Source organism: Tubulanus polymorphus, chromosome 6, assembly GCF_964204645.1.
Source record: "Tubulanus polymorphus chromosome 6, tnTubPoly1.2, whole genome shotgun sequence".
Taxonomy (NCBI): Eukaryota; Metazoa; Nemertea; class Palaeonemertea; order Tubulaniformes; family Tubulanidae; genus Tubulanus; species Tubulanus polymorphus.
The window spans coordinates 12503868-12526995 of NC_134030.1; the positions used below are offsets into that span (position 1 = coordinate 12503868).

Below are 23128 nucleotides of genomic sequence, written 5' to 3' on the forward strand. Positions count from 1 at the left end.
TTTACCAGAAATTTATTATTTCATTATTTGTTATGGAAAACACGAAGATTTGAAATATAAGTTGGAAAACCATCAAAAATAAAAATTGTCGTTTCGTCTTGGAAGTTTTATATAAATCCTTGTAGGTCCCCTTGTCTTATCATGCCACATGTGCAATACAGAGAAATGGCGGCCAATGGCGAAATTTGTGGAGAAATTAATTAATTTCTCAAAATAATGTTGATTAATCACTCGAAACATACATAAAATTGGATTATTTCGAAAGGTACCTGTGTTAGTTTGTGAATTAAGCCATTAATTGTGGACTGAAGTGAATAGAAAGTATATTTTTGAAGTGTTACTTTTTTCAACCGTGTTTTGGTCCTTGTCATCCCTAACGTTGGTATAAGCCCATCCGATTATAAAAAGCTTACCACCAACGATTAGGTAACTAACTAGGTGAGGGCAAGGCCGAGGATTTTTCAGAGTCAGAAGATCAGATTCAGAACTTCTGTGAATGGGATTTCCCGATGATGTCACATAACTGTAATACAAGATATCGGCGAATTCAAGTTCTGGCTGCTAGTCAGAACCGGAAATTGGAACCTAAATCCGCCATGTTTTAGTTCATTTGCAATGAATATCTCTCGCTTCAAGTTTTTAGTTAGCAATATTTTGTCATGTCTTCAATCGCATCGATTATACGTCGTATAACCCCGAGAACCAATGAAGAAAATTCTCACATAAAAAAACGTAGGCTACCGCGATTTTACATGGATTGGCTCAATGCCAACCTCATACTGCTGACAAAGGTAAACCAAAAACATTTTGCAACAGCTGACCATGTTTACAAAGACTGGTTGCCTGGTGGCAGCACTTGTGTAATGGTTTGTGATTCTAACCATCTGAACCCTAAACTTATAAACTATGGTACTCTAAAGCTTGACCCCCTAAAAAACCTAAACCTCTGAACACTAAACCCTGAACCCTCTTAACCCTTAAACCCCAAATCCTGACTCCTTGAACACTAAACACTTAACCCAAGTCCTCTAAACACTAAATGAGATTTCTGGAAATTTCCAGAAAAATCCGGAATTTTTTTCAGGAATTCCAAGTTACCCCCACCAGGGGTCGTTGAATAGTAGAATAACTTAGTATTTCCATATTAAATTGGTAGCGAGGCATATTTGGTTATCACAACCAATTACAAAATCGTAGCTGCTGACATGTTCTATGATTGTGGTTAGTTTCAAGGTCACTGGCTTTTGTATATGGTCATCAGGGGCGTTGAATATTGAAATGTTCGATTTCTGAGCATTTGAAACCACTTCCCAAGTGGGCATGGTGTCCCTGGACCCCTAGTTAGAGAGATCAGCAGAGAAATCTGCCGCTAGATGGCTTGATTAAATGGCAGCGCCCATTAGATTGTTTTTATGCTGAGTTTTTGTGGTGTTGCATTTCAAAATATTTGATTTTTTTTGCATTTGAAAGTAGCGGGTACCTATCCGGAGGTCACGTGATCTAATTATAAGCTCATTTCTAATCATAAGCTCATTTTCTAATTATAATTACCCATGTAGACATAAAATATTCCATTGTCAGCTGTTAGCTGAGGCTTAATACCCATTTGTTCATTTTCATAGGGGCCTACCTGAAATTTATTTAAATTTTAGGGGGTGATCAAATAAAAAGGTCACCGACTATAATTCATGCAAATTAGCTAGCTCATTTCCATAAGACGTCACTTTCAGTAAGAAAAATTATCACCACAATTTTCCAAGGGTCATACCCTACAAACATTTTGATTACCATAAAGCTCTATCTCATACAGTTTTCACCCTATGGAGCTCCAAAGGTACTACTGATTATCCTACTTTTTAGTTAACAATGATGGGCATTCTTAGGGTTTTTCTCAAATTACACACGGGCACTGAAAGACTTAAAGAGGCATTCAGTAATGTGAACTTAGATACTGGAATGATTCGATAGAGCAACAAACATAATTAGCCAAAAAGTTCTAGCGGGTTATATTAGCCTAGATAAATGATTTTGGGACTGTTAATTTTGTTTGGGTTGTCATTGAGGTGGAAATAATTTAGTCTTATTGTGTGCCCTTCTATAGGGAAAGACAAATACATGAGCTGGTAAAAAACCATATTTTCACACGATTGTACAGAACGGTTACAGAAAAATAAGAACGGTTGGCAGCTCTGGATAAGGTTTCCCGTCATCGGTGACAACTACCTATGCACCTAAGAGGCCGTTCTCCATTGATCCAACCTTCCTCAGGAAGAGACAGAAGGCGACAGTAGGCCTATTGTCAGATTTTCAATATTGTCCAGTTAGGTAGCTGGGTGAGGGGGTTTGGCCTTGCTAATCTGTTTTTGGCAACAATAAGTTTGTTTCATTCAAGGGGTCATTCATATATTACGTAGGCATAATAAAATTTGACTTTTCAACAATACAAAATTTATGACGTCTGTGACGAGCAGCCAAGTCTTCGTCAGCAGTCACACACCTATCCCTGTAGGGCACATAGTAATCGACTATTTGCTCTGGGTGCAGCGGATAGTATGAGGGACAATTCTATATGTTTCACACTGTATGGCTGATTCTTAGGTATTATGCATCTCCCTTAACCCTTCCGATACCACTACCGTATGGCATACGGTACAAATTGGCAAGCTAGCACACCCGTACCGTACGTGATACGGTATCGCTTAACCCTTCTAAGGCGTTTTTAGGAGCATCCGATTTTTGCGATCGATTTCGTGAACGATTTGCTCCGATGGTACGATCGAATCGAACGTTCGTAAAAATGACGATGGATTTGGCTAATCACATGACATAAATATGGCGACGTTGAGGAAAAAATGTATGGTTTTGAACTACCCGGTGCCGCCATCTTGGAAATCAAATCGCCAAATCGCTCGCCGAGCGAGTTGGTCGATTTCAAAAATCGATCGGAAAATCGTGTTCGTAAAAACGCCGATCGTGAAATCGATTGCAAAAATCGGTGCTCGTAAATGCGTTCCTACGATCGATCGCAAAAATCGGATGCTCATAAAAACGCCTCTAGAAGCCCATATCTATCAGTATCAGCTGGTGCTGCCATCTGCATAAAATCCAAGATGGCGGCAGCAAGGAAAAAACAATTTGGCTAGATGAAGCGGTTTAGCAGCGCATATATAATGCTGACAGTGATGCTGGTGACTTGGAATTTGGTAGTGGACAAATTGAGAGTGACAACGAATATGACAGTGCAGTTCAGATGATGTGACAGAAAATAGGTTTAGTGCCGGCAATGATTTTTTTGATGATGAAAATGAAATCAGTGACAATTTTTTTAGACGCTGTTGATCCGGTTGTCTTGGCAACGGACACCAATAACAATAATGAAGAACCAGAACCTGACCATCCTCAAGGTCATATATATCCAAATTGTTTGTCTTATTTGTAAGCCCAAAGGTTATCAACACCATGGTATATAATATATCATTGTCAAATACATAGGTAACAATTTTCTGAGGCCTGAAATTATACCCCAATGAAACCCCTTACATCCGGCATTCCGACATATACTGGAAAAGTGTGTAAATGAGTGGAAAAATAAATCTTTTAGTTGTTCTATTGCTTTGAAATTTTTACTACATAAAGTCAGGATATATGGCATACAATTTCAGTTGAAATTGAATAGATCAGTGCATTTTCCTGGGAGACAGAGCAGTTTATCTGAAACTTTTTCGTGTATTCTTTTCATGGCAGCCATCTTGGAGTATGTGACCTTGACCTCAAGTTCACTTATATCCAACTCTATGAAGCCTCAAATATACCCAGCTATAAACCCCTAAATTCCCTCCGGTACAGCAGCGGAGACTATGTGGTATTGAAAGGGTTAACTTTCAATAGAATTGCAAATTCGCCGAAACCAATGGACCAATTTTTCCCTGAAATTCTTAATCTGCTTCTGTCTAATTTTTAATCAGTCTTAAGCATTTCAATTGCGGGTCATTTGGTCCAATTTTCAAGTTTGTGTGATGTATGCGATATGGAACCTTACAAACCAGCACCAAACTCTCATGTACGAAATGGGCCTCACTCACATTTCAATATGTCACTCAAAATAGGTCATGTTGATACGTATTTTAATCAGAACATTGAGATCTTTCATCTTCATTTAAGCCTATATGCGAAGTGTTTTGAGAAAATATTTAGTTTTTCAAATTTTTGTCCTTGGTTCTCTCCTTCAAAAATCGTATTTTGGTTCCTCAACAAAAAATTTTGAAATTTTTACCAAGTTAAGTGATTATGAGAGTTTCATAGAAAAGACCTTGAAAATTAAGGGAGATGCAATCGACTTTACCCATCGGATAGACGTGATAACCATCTGCCATTATGTTTATGGGTTAGTTCAGTTGATTTCATATTCTATTTCATATGTTTCATATTCTAGAAAAAAACCCCATCCATTACCGCTTAAAGAATATCTAGGCAAAAAGAAATATACAAATTCATGAGACGAGATAATTCCTGAATTTTGGTTGCTTTCTGTCATTATCCATGTTTCGGAGTAACACAATTCCATTGGACGATTTAGGAATTGCCCGTAATTTTAGAAAATGGTAGATAGATGTAGGTTTGGATCAATTTTGGTGACTAACTATGTTAGGTTGCTGAGTAACCTAACTCTGTTTGGTTACTGAGTCGGTCAGAGTGGTGCTCTTTGTTGTCAAAAGTGTGTACATAATTAGCAACTACTTTCTATTGCATTTAAGCCCCTATAAGAATTTAATTTCCTCAATCCCCTATTTTGTTCATTGTGATCCACGATTTAAACCTACATCTCTAGTATTTCTTTAGGAGCATTATGATCCTTTGCTTCAGTCCATGTTTGAAATGACAGTATTGACCTATATTTATATTAACTTTCATTGAAAAGTTTCCTTTCAGTAAATCATACTTATGAATCGTTTGTGTTCACGATTTTTGTACTTCAACTATAATATGTTGACACGTGCAAACAGCAGCACTCTAAGAGGTATGTAGGTTCCGGAACTACATCAAATCTGGTTGGTAGACCTAATTCAAATCATAATAATTCAACATGGCTTAATTAGTGAATGCTCTCTGCTACACTTTAAATTTGTATCCTTTATATCTAAAGGTAGGGGCACACGAGCCTATTTTTTCGCCCGATCGCGGCAAATTTATAAATCACCGGAAAAATTCGGCCGACTCGATCGCCCGGCAAATCGCCTGTATCAAACATGTTTGATATTTTCGCCCGATTATTAACGAATTCCGCCGAGCGATACATTTTTATCAACCAACATGATGTATTGTTGATATCATGTGAATTGTTAACTCTCTCAAGTGGCAGTCACTGACCGAATTTCGGTTTGATCGCTACGTGTGCCCGCTCGCATCGGGTGTATAAATTCATCAGCGAATTCGCTGACAACTTTAATTGTCGCGATCGGGCGAAAAAATACGCTCGCCTACCTTTAACAATATCCTTATAATATTGATTAACTTCATGATTGGTAGCACTATACCATGATAAAGTAACTATCTTGTCACTTAATTTGTTTCTTACATCCATGGATCATGTGACCACATAAAAGACAATCAAGTATATACTCTTCACTCTGAAGATGAAAATAAATTCCTTAATTTTCCTTTTATTTCCTGTTATTCTGGATTTTATTATCACGATGAAGTTATATATGTGTAATGCGATCGAAGATGTCAGAAGTAGTATTATTTCAATAATATGTTGCACACTCAAAAGTATATTGGGCACTAACTACAATTCACAAATTTGATGGAAATTAACAAAATCCTCTGGGTGAAATCCAATAATTTAAGGCATTGTTAAGGAATAAAACCCACAGTTACTTCTGTAAAAACAGTTTATTGCCTTACAGTTTGGAGTATAATTATCGTATTTTTTGTTCCTCTGATGATGAGGTTTAGTTTGAACCTTGAAACTGTAAGGCAATAAACTGTTTTTACAGAAGTAACTGTGGGTTTTATTCGTTAACTCTAACACTGAGATTTACATCAGTTCAATGCATTTAAGGCATGATTCTTGACCAGTATGCACGCAATCTAGCTGTTACAGTAGACTCCGCTCAACCCGAATTCATTGGGACCAAAAAAAATCATCGAGTTAAGCGTAATTCGAGTTGGGTTTTTTTTATAAAATTGGTAAAAAAATAAAATAATAAAACCTCAATAAAACGTTCTGTAACATGAAAAAATAAAAGTTAATTCCGTTAAAGTTAAGCTTGTTTTTTGTCCCTTTTTTACCTCCCAAAAATTTACGTGGTGCGAAGAAAAATGAATGATCATGGACTTGAACTGCCGCTTGAATCGTATTACTGTAGTGAACTTTTTAACATGTGAACGGGCAACGAGCCGTTCATTTTCAGGTTTTAGGATCGCTAACCAAGCTGGAGATTGTGTACGTGCTGAACGACTGAATGTCTCCATGAGCGATGTATTGTCTACTACTGGTAGCCTACTAATCAAAGAAGTAAACACATGCATGTTTTTACCGATACTTATGGTTGCTGCCCGGAGGTCGTTAAGATATTCGAGTTGAGAGAAGTTTGAAATTTCAACATATGCCGAGTTCAACCGATTTTTGACTTAATAGGATTGGAGTTGAGAGAAGTCCACTGTAATTCCTGGTGCTTTGTTAGCATGTATTTATTTATGTTTCATTGATTTATGCACTAATGTTACGGTATTAGAAATGACCTGCTTAATGGTGTCAAATGATTTTACAGCTTCCTTTGTGATTTTCATAAAAAAATTCTATCCTTATACAATTTTTGCTCAATGCTGTATTGAGGTATTCTGGATTTTATTATCACGATGAAGTTATATATGTGTAATGCGATCGAAGATGTCAGAAGTAGTATTATTTCAATAATATGTTGCACACTCAAAAGTATATTGGGCACTAACTACAATTCACAAATTTGATGGAAATTAACAAAATCCTCTGGGTGAAATCCAATAATTTAAGGCATTGTTAAGGAATAAAACCCACAGTTACTTCTGTAAAAACAGTTTATTGCCTTACAGTTTGGAGTATAATTATCGTATTTTTTGTTCCTCTGATGATGAGGTTTAGTTTGAACCTTGAAACTGTAAGGCAATAAACTGTTTTTACAGAAGTAACTGTGGGTTTTATTCGTTAACTCTAACACTGAGATTTACATCAGTTCAATGCATTTAAGGCATGATTCTTGACCAGTATGCACGCAATCTAGCTGTTACAGTAGACTCCGCTCAACCCGAATTCATTGGGACCAAAAAAAATCATCGAGTTAAGCGTAATTCGAGTTGGGTTTTTTTTATAAAATTGGTAAAAAAATAAAATAATAAAACCTCAATAAAACGTTCTGTAACATGAAAAAATAAAAGTTAATTCCGTTAAAGTTAAGCTTGTTTTTTGTCCCTTTTTTACCTCCCAAAAATTTACGTGGTGCGAAGAAAAATGAATGATCATGGACTTGAACTGCCGCTTGAATCGTATTACTGTAGTGAACTTTTTAACATGTGAACGGGCAACGAGCCGTTCATTTTCAGGTTTTAGGATCGCTAACCAAGCTGGAGATTGTGTATGTGCTGAACGACTGAATGTCTCCATGAGCGATGTATTGTCTACTACTGGTAGCCTACTAATCAAAGAAGTAAACACATGCATGTTTTTACCGATACTTATGGTTGCTGCCCGGAGGTCGTTAAGATATTCGAGTTGAGAGAAGTTTGAAATTTCAACATATGCCGAGTTCAACCGATTTTTGACTTAATAGGATTGGAGTTGAGAGAAGTCCACTGTAATTCCTGGTGCTTTGTTAGCATGTATTTATTTATGTTTCATTGATTTATGCACTAATGTTACGGTATTAGAAATGACCTGCTTAATGGTGTCAAATGATTTTACAGCTTCCTTTGTGATTTTCATAAAAAAATTCTATCCTTATACAATTTTTGCTCAATGCTGTATTGAGTTCTACTGGAAGGTGTTACTGGACATTATATGGATGAATTGACAATCATTATAACCTATGGGCCTCTGGAGTCTTGTTGTGGCATCGATAGCCCATCTTCCATACTGTTAGTGATTGCTATTGATATCAGTCAATAGTCTCGTGCAAGAATGGGGCCATACTAGCGGCCATAATTGATTCTTTAAAAAAGTAGATGTTCCGATCATACGCAGCAAAGTTTATTAGGTAAGATCCTCAAAAATTTTGGTGATGAGTGATTGCGACGATCAGTATGCTAATGTTGTCTATAGTAAGCCCTTTCACCCTAGATGCTGTACTAATTGGTGAATGAGCACTGGCTCAGTTTCACTTAAAACTGAATACTAGTGGCTGCTTGTATTTCATGTTCCTCTCTAACCATCGGGGGACTATAGATTTTTCGGGAACCATTAATTTGACAAACTTCATATGTGATCTTGTGAAACCAAGGAAAAATTTTCCATGAAAATGTGAATTTGAGAGGAACTTATGGACGTGAATTTCAGCATGCTTCCATGAATCTTTGGAAACCAATCGATTGGTTTGGGGATTGAAGGCCATTCGGTCAGAATGGTTCATATGATATGAATATATTATGATATATGGTTTTTATAATGGACATATGGCAACTGAGGCTTGATAGACATTCATTTGCCCGTATGTAACGGTTTGGAGTACCGTAGTTGGGTTATTACTACGTTAATGCATCTGTTTATTGATATTGAAATTTATTCATTCAATGTTACATTATCTGATGTAGTTACAAATATAATGAAAGGAGAAAAATGTAACATAGTAATGGGGCTACATGGAGAGACTAAAAAGTCCGTCTATTCATTAAAACTAACAGTTTGTATGAATTTAGTGCGTGAATTATGGCCGTGAAATTATGAAAATGTGAATTCATTCCCCCTATTGTCCCCCTTGCTAGAAGTTATTCGATTGAGATAACATTCTACGTAGATTCATCTGCAACAAATTATTTTGTTAATAATTTTGCATCTTGGTTAAGTACTTAATCTTCTTCGAATATTCATAGTTAATTGACTGGCTGACTGCATGATTTTATCTTAAGTGCATGTACTAGAAGCTATTTTTCAATATTGCAACAAATTTGACATATGGGAAATTTTTAGATTCAATCTTTTGCCGTTTATCTGGTCATCATTAATATTCTCTTTTCAGTGCATGCCTGTCAAGTCAACACTTACAGTATGTTCGATCCGAAACTTTATGAAAGCAATCCCGAGGAAACTTTCTTAAATTATAATGAAAAAACATTCCAATACCAGGATTCACTGCCTTCGCTTCCTGTTTGCTCTCTAAACCAAAGTATTCAAAGATATTTGTCATCTGGTAAGATTCATAAATTTTTCCAATGACTAAGATTGGCAATCGGCAAATGTATACACTTATCTAAAATTATGAATTGTATGCTTATCTTCTTTTAGTTAAAGCTGTTGCAAGTGAGGCCGAATATGCAAACACTGTTAAGATAACAGAGGATTTTAGAAATGGAATTGGTAAAGAATTGCAGGCAAAATTGGAGGAACGAGGAAAGATAGAAAGAAACTGGGTATATAGGCTAAGTATTATTCCTGATAGCAGCTACTTTTGGCATCAATTCCCACAAGTCACATGATATCAATAGTGCATTCCAATGGTTTATAAGATTCTATCGCTCAATATAATGAGTGTATCTGCAAGTGATCTGATCAGAAATAATTGGCGAAGAATAATAAACACATACCGGCAAGGGATTGATTAGGCCCGGTAAAATCATTGCTGTGGCCAGTATATAACTGAATTTTTTTGCCGATTTTTATACTTGTTTTGTAAGTAAATTTTGTTAATGAAAAGTAAAGAATGATAATTTTCATAAGCATACTCAATATTTTTTTATATTTCAGCTAGCTAAGTGGTGGGATGATGCCGCTTATCTCTCATCCCGAGAACCTGTAGTTCCAGTCTTGAATATTGCTGGTCCTAGTCCTATGCATGATCATTACTGGCATCCAGAGGAAGGAACTCAAATAGAACGAGCAGCTCTTTTGGTGTATTATGCCACAAAATTTTGGCAGACCCTTCATAGGTAAGTGTAAGCCAGTATTGTATTGTATAAGTTAAAAACTAAATCACTAACATTCCCCTCTTCGTTCTTAGGGAAAATCTAGCTGTTCATAAGAAAAAGGATGGAACCCCACTTTGTATGAATCAGTTTAGAAATCTATACAGTGCTTGTAAAATACCGAGAGAGAAAGTTGATGAACTGGTTTTTCATTTCAAAACTGGTAGGCAAAAAACATGGTACTATTTTCATTATCATAAATGTGAAATGTGAGCCTCATGTGAAAAAAATTCCCTTTATGATCTCAAGAATGAAAATTATATTTCAATTTGATATGGCCAAATATTCGGAAACCATGAGAAGTTCTTTCCTGGAGGTGCATTTTTAGTGCATAGTGTATACCTGAAAAAGTGTTCTTAATTGCAACATTATTGTCCCTATCACTCTACCGAATGAAAGGGGACTTGACTTACGTAACCGTCGGTCAGTTCATACATTTTTTTGAGCATGTTACAGGCTGACCATCATGTAGTAAATGGCATCTTCTTGGAGTTTATGACATCAGGTTCTGATTGATTTCATTATTGTATTGCCTGATGGTATCATTTAATGAAAACCCCTGCCCAGCACCTTCTATTAGACCAGCTGTCAGCAGCAATGGTATGAATTGTATGTTCTTCTCGTAAAACATGTCTCTATTATTTCTCAAATTTATCAATCGAGACACTCAAAAGTCTAGTTTTGGTTCGAAGAATGAGAACCTAAGCTATCGTCAAGTTGCTGTCATGAAGTGACGTGACAGGATCGGAAGATTTTTTTTTCAGAGAGTGATACCGTAATGAAATAGGTCCACAGATATTCATTTGTCTTAAGATTATTATCATTATCATGATAAATAGATTTAAATACTCTGAATAATATCATTTTTCTAAATCATGCGTAATGAACACCGATTTAGCGGTTAAAACAAATGATTACATCTACTCACGCATGAATACACAATCCATGCTGCGCCTGTTGTAAGCGTACCGTACACCCACACATTGATGCCGACACCGGCTCTACTTCAAAAGTTATGAACAAAATATTTGTCTCCTTAGTCCTCAGAATATAGACGAGTTAGGCTGGTGTTTAATAACAGAACTTTATTTACTCTATATACAACATAATTTACTGCTCGCAGCGTGCGTGCGTGCAGCTTGACAAGAGTGGTAACACTGAATCACAAAACGTACAGTAAACGCCCACTGAAAAAGGCGCGAAAACCGATTACCCGTGAAGCGTGTCGGAATACCGACACAATATTAGAAATATTTGTGATCCGATTTACACCAAATAAACCTTTAAAGTAAGGTATTTAGCATTGGATATTGTGCCGAAAATTCCAGATTGATACACTGCATAGTTTTTCAAGTAAGCGCATTTTTCGTGTAATCCAATTATGTTGATTGACAGGCAGGCTCAGCTGTGCGCCTCATTTTCCGATGACGTCAGATGTAAACAATAACATTACCACGTGCGCAACGCCAATGGAAAACAAATTGAATTTTTTTTTCAAACTACTCTAATGGAATATTGATTTCTTTTTATAATTTGCCTTTCTTTTATGTAATTCATGATTTATACATCAGCCTTTGCTTCTTTGAACCTCAGGACTTTGAAGTCCTCTTGTATAGGGTTTTAGCTTTTTATGATTTGTTAAAGCTTTAAAACTTTGCCATATCATGAAAAATGCTATTCTCAATGCTCGCGGCTGAAATATTATCGAACGCATTACTGTGAATCTATTGTTTATCGCTATGGTGAGGGCACTGATAGATTTCACAGAACAAAGGCAAATATATTGTGACATCACACATTCAGTGTTCCTGTTTGCTTATCAAATTTTACTCTGTGTCTGCTGTCCTGTTGAGACCTTGTTAGCACAATACAGGCTACAATTCTTGATGGATTACTCCTAATCATAGAGTGAAAATATGTGGAGATGCCCAAAATTGAGGTTATCGGTCCATCCCATATGGCCACCAGGGCAGCCGTCTTGAATTTCTTGTTTGCACTATACAACCTCTTATTCTGGATCAGTTTTCATGAAATTTAATGAGTGGGTTTGAACAGGTGTGAAGTCGGACCCTATCGAAAAGTAGGTCATCCGCCTTCAAATATGGCTGCCAGCGCAGCCATCTTGAATGCTCTTGTTCACACAATACAGCCAGTAATTCTTGATCGATTTCCATGAGCCTTGGTGTGAGGTTTAAGGCAGGTAAGCTCTCCACCTTTATTGAAAATGGAGTTCAGCAGTAATCAAATATGGCCAGGTTTGAGGCAGGTATATCTGTGTTCCACTTTAACAAATAATTCTTACAAAGTCAATGAACAAGTGATTAAACACTGCTGTTTATGAAGTATGCAATACGTTTAGAACCTTTAGAACGTTTAGTGTCTTCAATTTCTTGCCCTTTTACTTTTTACTTACCCGGGGTGACATACATGGCATTGTCACATTATAGTATTTCTATGCTGATACAAAGACCTACAGTTGTATGTCAATTAGAAAACAATCTATGTAAATATCTATGCAAATTGGTATGATTATACATATATTATTTTTGTAGCTTCTGAAGACTCGAAGAACTATCCTCGCCACTTTGTGGTACAAAAATCTGGCCGTTTCTTCATGGTCGATGCTGTGGATGCAACAGGAGAGCTGGTTACACCACCTGACCTACAAATACAACTGCAGAATATATCCGATATCTGTGATAACGAGGATCCTGGACCAGGCCTAGGCATGTTAACTGCTGATTATAGAGATAAATGGGCTGAGGTAATTTCGTGAGATCATTAGGCCTATAGGCACTCCGACATAGCTTTGATAGCTAATGCATAAAACAACTAGTTATCCCTATACATAATATATCACATGTGTTGTTGCCCAGGGACAAGCCTAATTGGACTAAAGAAAGGGCACTCAGAATGAAGGCAATGGAAGAGTGCAGAATGGATTGAAATATATGTATTCTGATAGGGTATAAGTTCTTCTTTCCATCACTATGCATTTTGGATAGGTAGTGCCAATCTTCATGATTTGTGACTATGCGATTTGTAGGCTACAAGCGAATAAGCTTTTCTCGCCTAGCAAATATAGGTTAAGTTCACGCTACAATTGAATTGATTTAAGTTTTTTCTCGTCTTGCAAATTTTGTTCAATTTGTTCAACAATCAACAGTTTTTATTGGCCTATCGAAATACTGACTTTGTTGTACTTGATGAATTTGGCCCTGGGGACTCCAAATTTACTTCTTTATAGCCGTTTGTTCATTCTAAACGATATTTTGTTGTAAGCACTTTCGTTGTAACAAGGTCCCACTGCATTTTTAGCTGGAAGTAGCAGCAGCTTTTACTATGCTATATTGAAAGAAACGTGTGACTGATATACACATTCGACCAGGTTTTAACCATTAAGTACATGCATGAATCACAGATGTTCAATTGCTCATCATACTATAATTGGCGTAGGTGTCAAAATGTAAACGTTTCCTTTAATTTCCTGAACAGGTTCTCTTCATCCTGTCCCCACCGGACTTCAATCTTTCGTTTTTACGTAACATCTCCATAGAATTGCTGTGAGTTATTAAAAATCGTAAAATAGGTTTTAATAAAAGTAATGCCATTTCTTGATTCAATGTGATTCCTGGTGAATCCTCACTGCTTTCAAGACACATTCATTCAATTGATGGCTGCACTTGATGATACTGAAAACATTGTAATGAATCGAGGTATGAGTGACAGAACTTGCAGTTATATGGTGGGACTTGACTGCATTTTGAGAAATCTATTCAATAAGAATTATTGCTTCCACGTAACAGAAGAAAATCTGCCCAGTGTTAAGGTGTATTAGATACCACCCTCGATTCAAAACAATTGTATTTGGCTGCACTGATATTAGTTTGCAGTGGCGGTGAAGGGATAGATGGCGGCACCAATTGAATTCTACAATTACATGATGGGGCTTAGGACTCAAATTTGAACAACGGATTTATTGCTCCCGAGTAACACAATCATTAATGCAAAAACCCGTTATCTGCTGTACAGCAATATTTGGCTTTTGAAATGCTAATTCAATGCTATGTATATGCATATTTTTGCAACTTCAGAATCGGCAGCACCTTGGTTCATTGCATCCAGAAAACAACAGATGTCTCAGAGCAATTGATACCAGTCTCTTCACAGTCATATTAGATGATGCTAGGCCAGCTACAAAAACTGAGGTATATGTATACGGATATATGATATATTTATATGAGTATGGAAAATCAAATGAATAAGGCATAGAGTGGAAAATATGTATCTCGACAAAATGAATATGTTGCCTGATATGTATCTCGACAAAATGAATATGTTACCTTATTCAGGCACTTCATCAAGGTCTACTGGGAGATGGTAAAAATCGCTGGTTTGACAAGGCAGTTGGTTTTGTTTTTTACAAAAATGGTGGATTTTCTACAGCTTGTGATGTAAGTAATAATAGATAATTGCTTGATCTTTTTAGTAAAAGTCGATATTTTCTTGATGAAATATTTGTCAAACCTTTTTTTCAGCACTCGCCTTTTGATGGCATTGTTCTAAGTCAGATGACCTATTTCGTAGATTTATGTATCTATCACACTCAGGGAAAATGGCAGGTATGATTGTGTCTAGTTACATGCCTTAGATGGTAAAGCTTGAGTCTAGTAAAACTTCCATGAATTGGTTATCTTATTGGTTAAATTGAATTTCAAAGCGAGCACTTCTAGAAAATATGTTTAGTTTTTTTAGCTCGCATTAGCCTATGCCAACGGTCTGGCCGATCAATAATCATTCGTATGCTTAAAACACTACGCTCAAAGCTATTTTTAGCACTCTCAAACACAATTTCAGTAGCCTGTAATTTCACTACTAATGGGCGAATGGAACGGATTAAGCAAAAATATATTTCGTAATTGGTTTTTCTTCATGGTGCGCAAAGTTGAAAGCTGTGGGTTTCATAGTTTTTGAGACATTTACCATAAAGTTTCGAAAATTCGATTTATTTGAGCAAGTTTTTTTTATGCAGCATCTTTAACTGTCCAAAATAACACATGTGAAAATTCAATGCTATTTGTATCGGAAGCACTTCATCTCGCAAAGATCCGACGCTTTGTTCGGTAGTTATGGGCTTTCAAAGACGAAACCCCCAAAAATCTTGGTTATGTATAATTTGTGTTGAGCCGGTTTTGACCTCCATCATGACGTCATTACATTGAATGAGGTGGATCAGCTGATGCGCGTTATTGAACTAACAAAATGGCGGCATGATTGAATAGGTTGATTCATCATTTCTAGCCATATACGAGACCTGCCAACCGTTACCATTTCGCCGTAATACGTTACGTTTGGTATGTCGATAATGCGGCGTTCCGATCAGAATGAAACGAACTGTAAACATGTGACGATGATCTGTTTTATGTCTAATAGATTACGTGTTTGAGTTCGTCAGCGGCGATGAAAATATTCAATAGCACAACCCCCAGCCGACATGTGACGCCACCTGCTTATCATTTATCGGTGTGCTTACTGTGGCAAGTTTCTTCGGAAAAGGGAAGTAGGCTGTGTTTGGTCCTGTTTCTGTAGAATCCGTAGTAAGGAAATTGGACGATAGTTACTATAGTGAATCGGAAATCGCTGTTCTATCGGCTGTTGATGAAGCCGTCGTCTGATCCCAGAAGAGATGCAGGCTCCAAGGTATTTAAACCAGACTATCAAGTTAAATACCCATGCGTTACCAAATCCATGTTATGCGGGATACCATTACCAGTGCTGTTACTGGGAAACTCCAGTACGTTAAGGGCTAATTTGGAAAGTACATTCAGACATTTTGGACCAGTCTTAATCTACCCGGTATGCGTGTGAACAGAAACAGGTACCAGGTTCGGTCTATATTGTAATTCTGAATCTCTGCGTTAGATGTCGCAACCTCTACGGTAGAGTGTGAGTCCAGTTTATTAAGTTTTCAATGCTTTTATTACCGTTTATGCAATTATTTTTAAGTACTGCTTTCAGTTCAGTTTTAAGTTCAGTGTTTATTGAAAAAAAAAACCATTTTGTACTGTTATGTGGGTTAGTTAACTATTGAATGGGATCAAAATAAGCATTTTGACAAATGAAGTGCTTGATCTTAAACAATTGTTAGCACTGTTGTTGGATACACCACCATACATGGAATTAGCATCACTCAGTTTTTTTATGTACCTGTATGCATATTTTGCAAACTGCAAATGTCATTCGCAGATTTGTAGCTCATGACATTCTCTATGATTGTGGTGAGTTTTGGTGAATGTGGTCATTATTTATTCGTTAGTTTCAAGGTCATTAGTTTGAAATGTTCAACAGGGAGTATTGAATATTGAATTTGCCCAGATTGTTGAGCATCCACTTCCCAAAATGGGCACGGTGTCCCTGGACCCCTAGTTTAATCATTCCCCTTACAAAAAAATCACACATGTGATTAAAAAAAAAAAAACATGTGATTCACATGTATAAAAATGGGACATTATCACACGTGTGATTTTGTCCCATTTTAGGCCAGCCATAGGCCGAGCCTATTACTATTCAAATGGAGCAGATTTTAATGACATGGTTTCCAGAGTAAAGGCTCTTTGACTGTGCAACTGAGCATATATTCATACAAATCATTCATTTAAGCATTATCCATTCTATGAAGCTGAATTTTGAAAAGGGCCCTCGTTAAAATTTATATGAGCGTTTTCGCGAAAATCTGAACTAAAAAATATCTGTTTTAAAAAGCCAATCAGAAAGCAAAGACTCCTCTATGATTGGCTTTGGCGCAGTGATCAGCAGGTATTCACATGAACCCATAGTATTGTCTACCGTTTTACTTCCGGGTTTTATTCTAAGATCTAAAATTGTATTTCAAGATCGATTTCTGTGAAATCTTTAGTTGATTTGGTTTTTGGGAGGAATATTTTCATTTGCACTCCTGAAAATATCATTGACAATTGTACAAAGTCCGGGAAAAATAGCTTTTTCTCAAATCGGATGGATGACCTTGATATGCTAATTAGCCATGTGCTCAAACTGCAAATTTAATCAAATTTTATTCTGCCAAAATATATTAAATCCAATTCAATTTTGTTTTATTGAACAAATAAAACATCAAATCCTATTCCATTTTGTTTTATTGAGCAAATTTCAGAAAATTTATTTCTATTCCGCATTCAAATCAGTAAGACCAAGGGACAAGATTTATCTGACGTATTTGTTCTTGCCAGCTCCAGACAATTTGTATTGTGTAATTATTGGTATAGTAATGGCATTGAGCTGGGAGTGGATTTTGACAAATATAACCCACAGAATGCATCATTTACCATTTTATGAAAAGCTGACAGGTGGGCCATAGCGCCCCTTGGGGCTCTTGTTACACATGTGAATCACACATGTGATTCACATTCTGGGTTGTGTCACACATGTGATTTTATGAATCACACATGTGATTTCGTCCCATTTTCACAAATGTTTATCACATGTGTGATACAGCCCTGAATGTGAATCACACATGTCATATAACACAGTCCTGTGTGATTTATAACGCATGTGCTCTGCAATCATCCTCATTGTTCCAGCTCCACACGACTCTCTTGACAAGGGAGTATTCATGAAGAAGTATAAATGTAATACACATTCATGATGGTCAAAATTTGATCACTTTTTTCTTTGGACATGATGTTTCATCCAAACTTCACAATTTCCTAAAAACTCATTGCCTGAAAGGAGATCCACAATTGCAAAACGAAATGTAGTTTCTAAAATTACCAACCAAATGTAATAACTCACTTGTATACATGTTAATGGGAATTTTATTTTCAAATATTTACAGATTTATTTCGTAGTTTTATACACTAAGTGCAGTGTACGGTGTTGTTTATGTTCTATTCGTCGATTTATGCTGTTTCAGCATGTCCAATCTTCTTTCTAATTTCGGCCGCGGTAACCTTGATCTATACCTCAGAACATGATCTGGAATGAGACAAAATTTTAAAACTACACACAATTCCAATCAATAAACCAATAAATCAATATCCCTAATATCAATCATCTGGTGAAAAAGGTACAATGTAATAAGTGAAACCAGACGAAAATAAACGGGACTATTGTAACACTAGCTTATAACTTTTTCAATCAACACTTATGATCACAGTACTCAAAACCTCTTTTTCAGTAATTTGTTCTGGCTGAAAGTATACGTTTCATTCTTCAGTTGTATGTAAACATAGGTTACTAGTAACTTGAGGAAATGTACTAACTCCCTAAATTAATAATGGAAAATTTCATTTTTATTTGTGTGATTAATTCAAATTTAGAAACTGTGCAATACCAGCTGACCATTCAGTTCAATGTTAAGAAATCAAGTAGTAATATAGTATGCAAACAAGCCTCTTTTTCAAGACCGGACAGATTGTGATTTAAAAAGAGTTCATGGTGTTCTAGACCTACTTATTATTTAACCTTTGAAAAAGCTAGGCATGGACATGTTGTACTTGCAATGCATCAATCATGAAATACTTAGCAATGCATCAATCATGAAATAAATAACCCTGTGGCTCCAGTTACAGAGTCCGTAAACGGAGTGCGATAGCCGGGGCGATAGCTCTGGTTACGGAGGACAGTTAGCGCATGCACAATACAGTAAAATTCTGACTTGTAATATTGGGATTTGAAACCAAACCAAAAAGTATTAGAGCACTTTACCCACAGCGTCACAGCATACGACTGGAGGTTGGGTGAGTTAATTTATTTAAAGCCTCACCTTACCCTAACCCTATTCCTTCACGCATGCGCGTACATAGATATAGTGCGGATTTCCCCGTAACTGGAGCCAGTTTGAATAAATAAAGTTGGATGAATTTGATTTAATTGATTCAGTACACGCCACAGATTTTGCCAATTACAGTACATTCAATTAATATCGTAGACTATAAATATTTGATTAAACACAATAATACTTGCCTTGGAGCTTGAATTCAAACACCAGACAGTTCGAACTAAGAAATTAACCATGAAAATTGATTAAAAACAGCAACGACTATCCCCAAAATAATTGCAAATGCGCACTGTGCAGGCCTGCATGCTCATTCCCAGTCCTTAGCTAGCCGTCGTGAAACGGTTTGAATCCTGTAAATGCCTGATAATTTTTCGAAGTCGATTTTGAATATTTGTATTTTTTTAAAACTCAACAGCGAATGCAAAGACATATAATAACCTTATTTTATTAATTTAACCAAATGAAAATACAAACTCTATAGGTTGAAATGGACATTCGTGCTTGGGTTTTTGCACAATACGGAGTGGTATAAAAATCGATAGAACCACGTACGTGTTGAAAATGTTGAAATTATGAGTACAGTTATGGCAATATTCTCATTCCAAAATTTATTTCGTGAAAATGTAGATGTTCAGCATTTGGAACCAACATGGGAATAGTTTATAACATGTACAATCACACGTGTTGCAGATTGGACTAACTCTGATATTAATCACATGTGTTATTCTATGACATGTGTGATCCCAGCAGTCACACATGGGATCTGTATTGTTGAGCCAATCACATGTTTTATTGTCGGAAGTTTCGCCGTCGGTCTTCTCATCGTTCGTCGACGTCGGTTAGCGATGAAAGTGATTCTTCTAGTAGGTCGCGATCCCGTTCGAGGGACCGTCACCGAAGTCGGCATGATCGTCGGGATACTGGAAAATACCTGACTCAGAAGGATTTCCATGTATTTGGGGAGAAAATTTTAAACTTGTTATCTTCGTCGCAACAAGTCGCTGCAACCTCTACAACAGGTAAGCCTATTCCTGATTGTCCGGTTAGAAGTTCGCCAGCCCACTCAGTTTTTCGGAATTCTGACTCTGAATTCCTGGATGCTGCGGTAGGGTCTGATTTCAATGAGGATCCGGTCCTAGAAGCGGCAATTCCTTCTGGGGTCGTTCCTGTCGCGAGCAATTGTGGGTTGCCCCAGACGATGGGGGCTTCCCTGGCTCGCAATGTATCCACGTCCCGTTCAGTTTTATCCGAACCAGCGGGGGACATGCCATTTTCTTTGTCAAGCACGGGGCAACTCGCGCTAAGCCCACAGCAGCTCCTCTGGTCGGTGAGTCAATGGAAGCTTATCGCCCGGACTCCGATCTTAACGTTTTACGGGAATCGTCAGTGGTTTCGAGAGAATGGGCTCGATTGGATACGCAATTATGGGGTGAATGTCGGCCTGGAACATTTTCATTTCCCCCTCCAGAACGGGGTATGAAATCTGGGAAATATTTTAGTTCAACCGATCCACCTATAGGCGCATTTCGCTCGGCGTATTACGCAACTCCAGGTGCTGTGGATCACAGTCATAACTGCCTTGATGCTGATTATACTTTGATCAGCCCGGATACTGTTACAGCACAGTCAGGTATTCGTTTGCCTAAGTCCGGTTTGGTGGCCATGACGTCAATCCTGGACTATCTTACCAGGGTTGGTTCGTTTCAAGATATGGCACTTAAGGTGTTGACGGGTGAGCTTCGCGAGACTCACGCCGCCGTTCATGCGGGCTCCGACCCAGAGTCAGTTGCCCTAAAACTGGAGGGAATGGACCGGATTATCCAATCTTTGGCTCGGTCTGTTTCGCATGTAATTCCGTTGTCGGTTCGGGGTCAGGCTAATCTCCAGTTCCAAAACTCGCCTACCGGATATGGTGTCCAATGCTTTGCTGAGAGCCCCATTGGGGACGTCTTCACGTCTCTTCTCCGGTTGGTGCGCTCCGGTTTCTGCAGAGCTGAGGAAGATTCGGGAGGTTCAGGCCAAGTCCAACCCCCGAACTCCGTGGAAAAAGCGTTCTGGTCCGACGCCTGCGGCGCAAGGTTCGGCACGGACGCAAACAGGACCATCTCAAACTTCAGCGCTTTCTCAGGCGGCTTCGGATGCCGGTTGGAGAACTAGCGCGCAACTTCAACAATCGTGTCAAGCCTCGTCCGGTCGTAACAGTTCCGGTGCGTATCGAGGCAAGGGGAAGGCTCCAAAAAGGGGCTCTTCCTTTCGGAAAAACTCGAAATGAATTCTTGGGACCAGTGGGAGGTTGTCTGCAGCACCCACTGGTCCGACCTCTTTGGAGACGGTTGGCCCTCCCGGGTCGTCTCTCGTGGCTACCGTCTCCGTTTCCTAAGGCGACCGCGCCTGATGAGGTCACCTCCCGACATGCGGTCAAAACCAGGTCAGGAAGCCTTAATCTCTCCGGCTCTCAAGGAATTGGCCGAGAAGGGAGCGATAGAACCAGTTTGCAACGAAACTTCTCCCGGCTGGTTTTCTCGAATATTCATGGTACCAAAGGCCACAGGGGGTCAACGGACAGTGATAGATCTGTCATCCCTCAATCGGCACCTAGACATTCCAAGGTTCCGGATGACCAAGCCCAAGGACGTGATTCAAGGGCTCCGTCCGGGTCAATGGGCGGCTTCATTGGACCTGAAAGATGCTTACTTTCAGGTTCCAATTCACCCAAAATCTCGGCGATTTCTCAGGATAAAGTGGAAAGGCCGCCAGTTCCAATTCAGGTCTCTTCCATTTGGCCTCAGTACGGCCCCGTGGGTTTTCACCAAGTTGGTCAAGTCAGTTCAGAAGGTACTTCAGTCAAGGGGTGTTCGACTGTTCGTTTACCTCGACGACTGGTTAATAGTCGCGAATTCAGCTCAGGAATGTCGGGAGGCAATGACCTCAGTCTTGGACTTAGTCCATCAGCTAGGGTTCCGCGTAAACAGGGAAAAATCTTAGTTGACGCCGGCCCAACAGTTCACTTATCTCGGCATGGACTTCGATCTCCGAATCGGCAAAGTCTTTCCGTCTATGGTTCGAGTGGCCAAACTTCAAGAAGCTGTAGCGGGAGTGTCCACAACCCCGAGAACAGCTCGTTACTGGTCACGGCTTCTAGGCTCCATCAGCTCCATGGGTCTGGTGGTGCCATTAGGCCGCCTCAGAAGCAGGCGCTTGCAACAATATTGGAAGGTCTTCTGGTCTCAGTCGAAGGGCAACTGGGAGGCCTTGATTCCCGTACGTCCAACCGATCTAAGTCCGGATCTTCAGTGGTGGGCAACTACGAATCTTCGGCTCGGGGTGTCACTAGCCCCGTTAGAGGCTCCAGTTCGTGTATTCACGGATGCCAGTCACCAAGGATGGGGGGCACATCTGGAGAACCGAGTCAAAGCCGGGAGATGGTCTCGCTACGAGGCCACCAACCACATAAATTTCCTAGAAATGCTGGCTGTGTGGAAGGCCCTGAAGTTCTTTCACAGGAGAGTGGAGGGCCACCACATTTGGTTAGCCACAGACAATTCAACAGTGAGGGCTTACCTTCAGAACCAAGGGGGCACTCACTCAGAAACCCTCACAGGTCTGTCGGCCAAAATTCTTCTTTGGTGCCAGACAAAGTGCGTGTCCCTGATTGTGGCACATTTAGCAGGGAAAAGGAACGTGATGGCCGATGCTCTGTCTCGTCGAGGTCAGGCTATTGCGACAGAATGGGTTCTCCACCAAGAAGTAGCCGATCGGGTTCGGGGCATTTTTGGCAATCCGCTGCTGGATCTGTTTGCCACCTGGTTCAATCGGAGGTGTCCTCTGTTTGTGTCCCCGTTTCCAGACGCGGAAGCGTGGGGGGTTGATGCCTTCTCTCTGGACTGGTCGGGGATGCATGCGTATGCGTTCCCGCCCACACCAGTCCTGCCGCGCTTACTGGATCAAATAGAGAGATCAGTCAATTGCAACATAGTTCTGGTAGCACCATGATGGCCGGCTCAGAAATGGTTCCTACCACTTCTCAACCTATTGTGCGACAACCCCAGGATTCTTCCGAATTTCCCATCGCTTCTGTCTCAGGGGAACTTTCGGCATCATCCAAACAGCCAGTGGTTAAATCTGCTCGCCTGGCCATTGTCCAGCGATCCTTGTCAGCTTCAGGCTTTTCAGAACAGG

General features: G+C 38.9%; 1 protein-coding gene across 4 annotated transcripts in view; it reads left to right on the forward strand.

Annotated features, from left to right (window-relative positions):
• Positions 1 to 23128, forward strand: part of LOC141906662 (peroxisomal carnitine O-octanoyltransferase-like) — a 57014-nt gene that overhangs the window by 4233 nt on the left and 29653 nt on the right. For 2 of the 4 annotated variants that reach the window (XM_074795942.1, XM_074795945.1), the window contains exons 2-10: positions 4919 to 5017; positions 9210 to 9380; positions 9476 to 9600; positions 9935 to 10116; positions 10188 to 10315; positions 12705 to 12916; positions 14247 to 14360; positions 14505 to 14606; positions 14691 to 14774. In XM_074795942.1, coding sequence (XP_074652043.1) covers positions 4942 to 5017; positions 9210 to 9380; positions 9476 to 9600; positions 9935 to 10116; positions 10188 to 10315; positions 12705 to 12916; positions 14247 to 14360; positions 14505 to 14606; positions 14691 to 14774 — 1194 coding nt within the window. In that variant the 5' untranslated portion in view covers positions 4919 to 4941. Of the gene's footprint in view, positions 1 to 4918; positions 5018 to 7624; positions 7833 to 9209; positions 9381 to 9475; positions 9601 to 9934; positions 10117 to 10187; positions 10316 to 12704; positions 12917 to 14246; positions 14361 to 14504; positions 14607 to 14690; positions 14775 to 23128 lie in introns of those variants that run through there. The other 2 variants (XM_074795944.1, XM_074795943.1) reach the window with 2 other exon arrangements.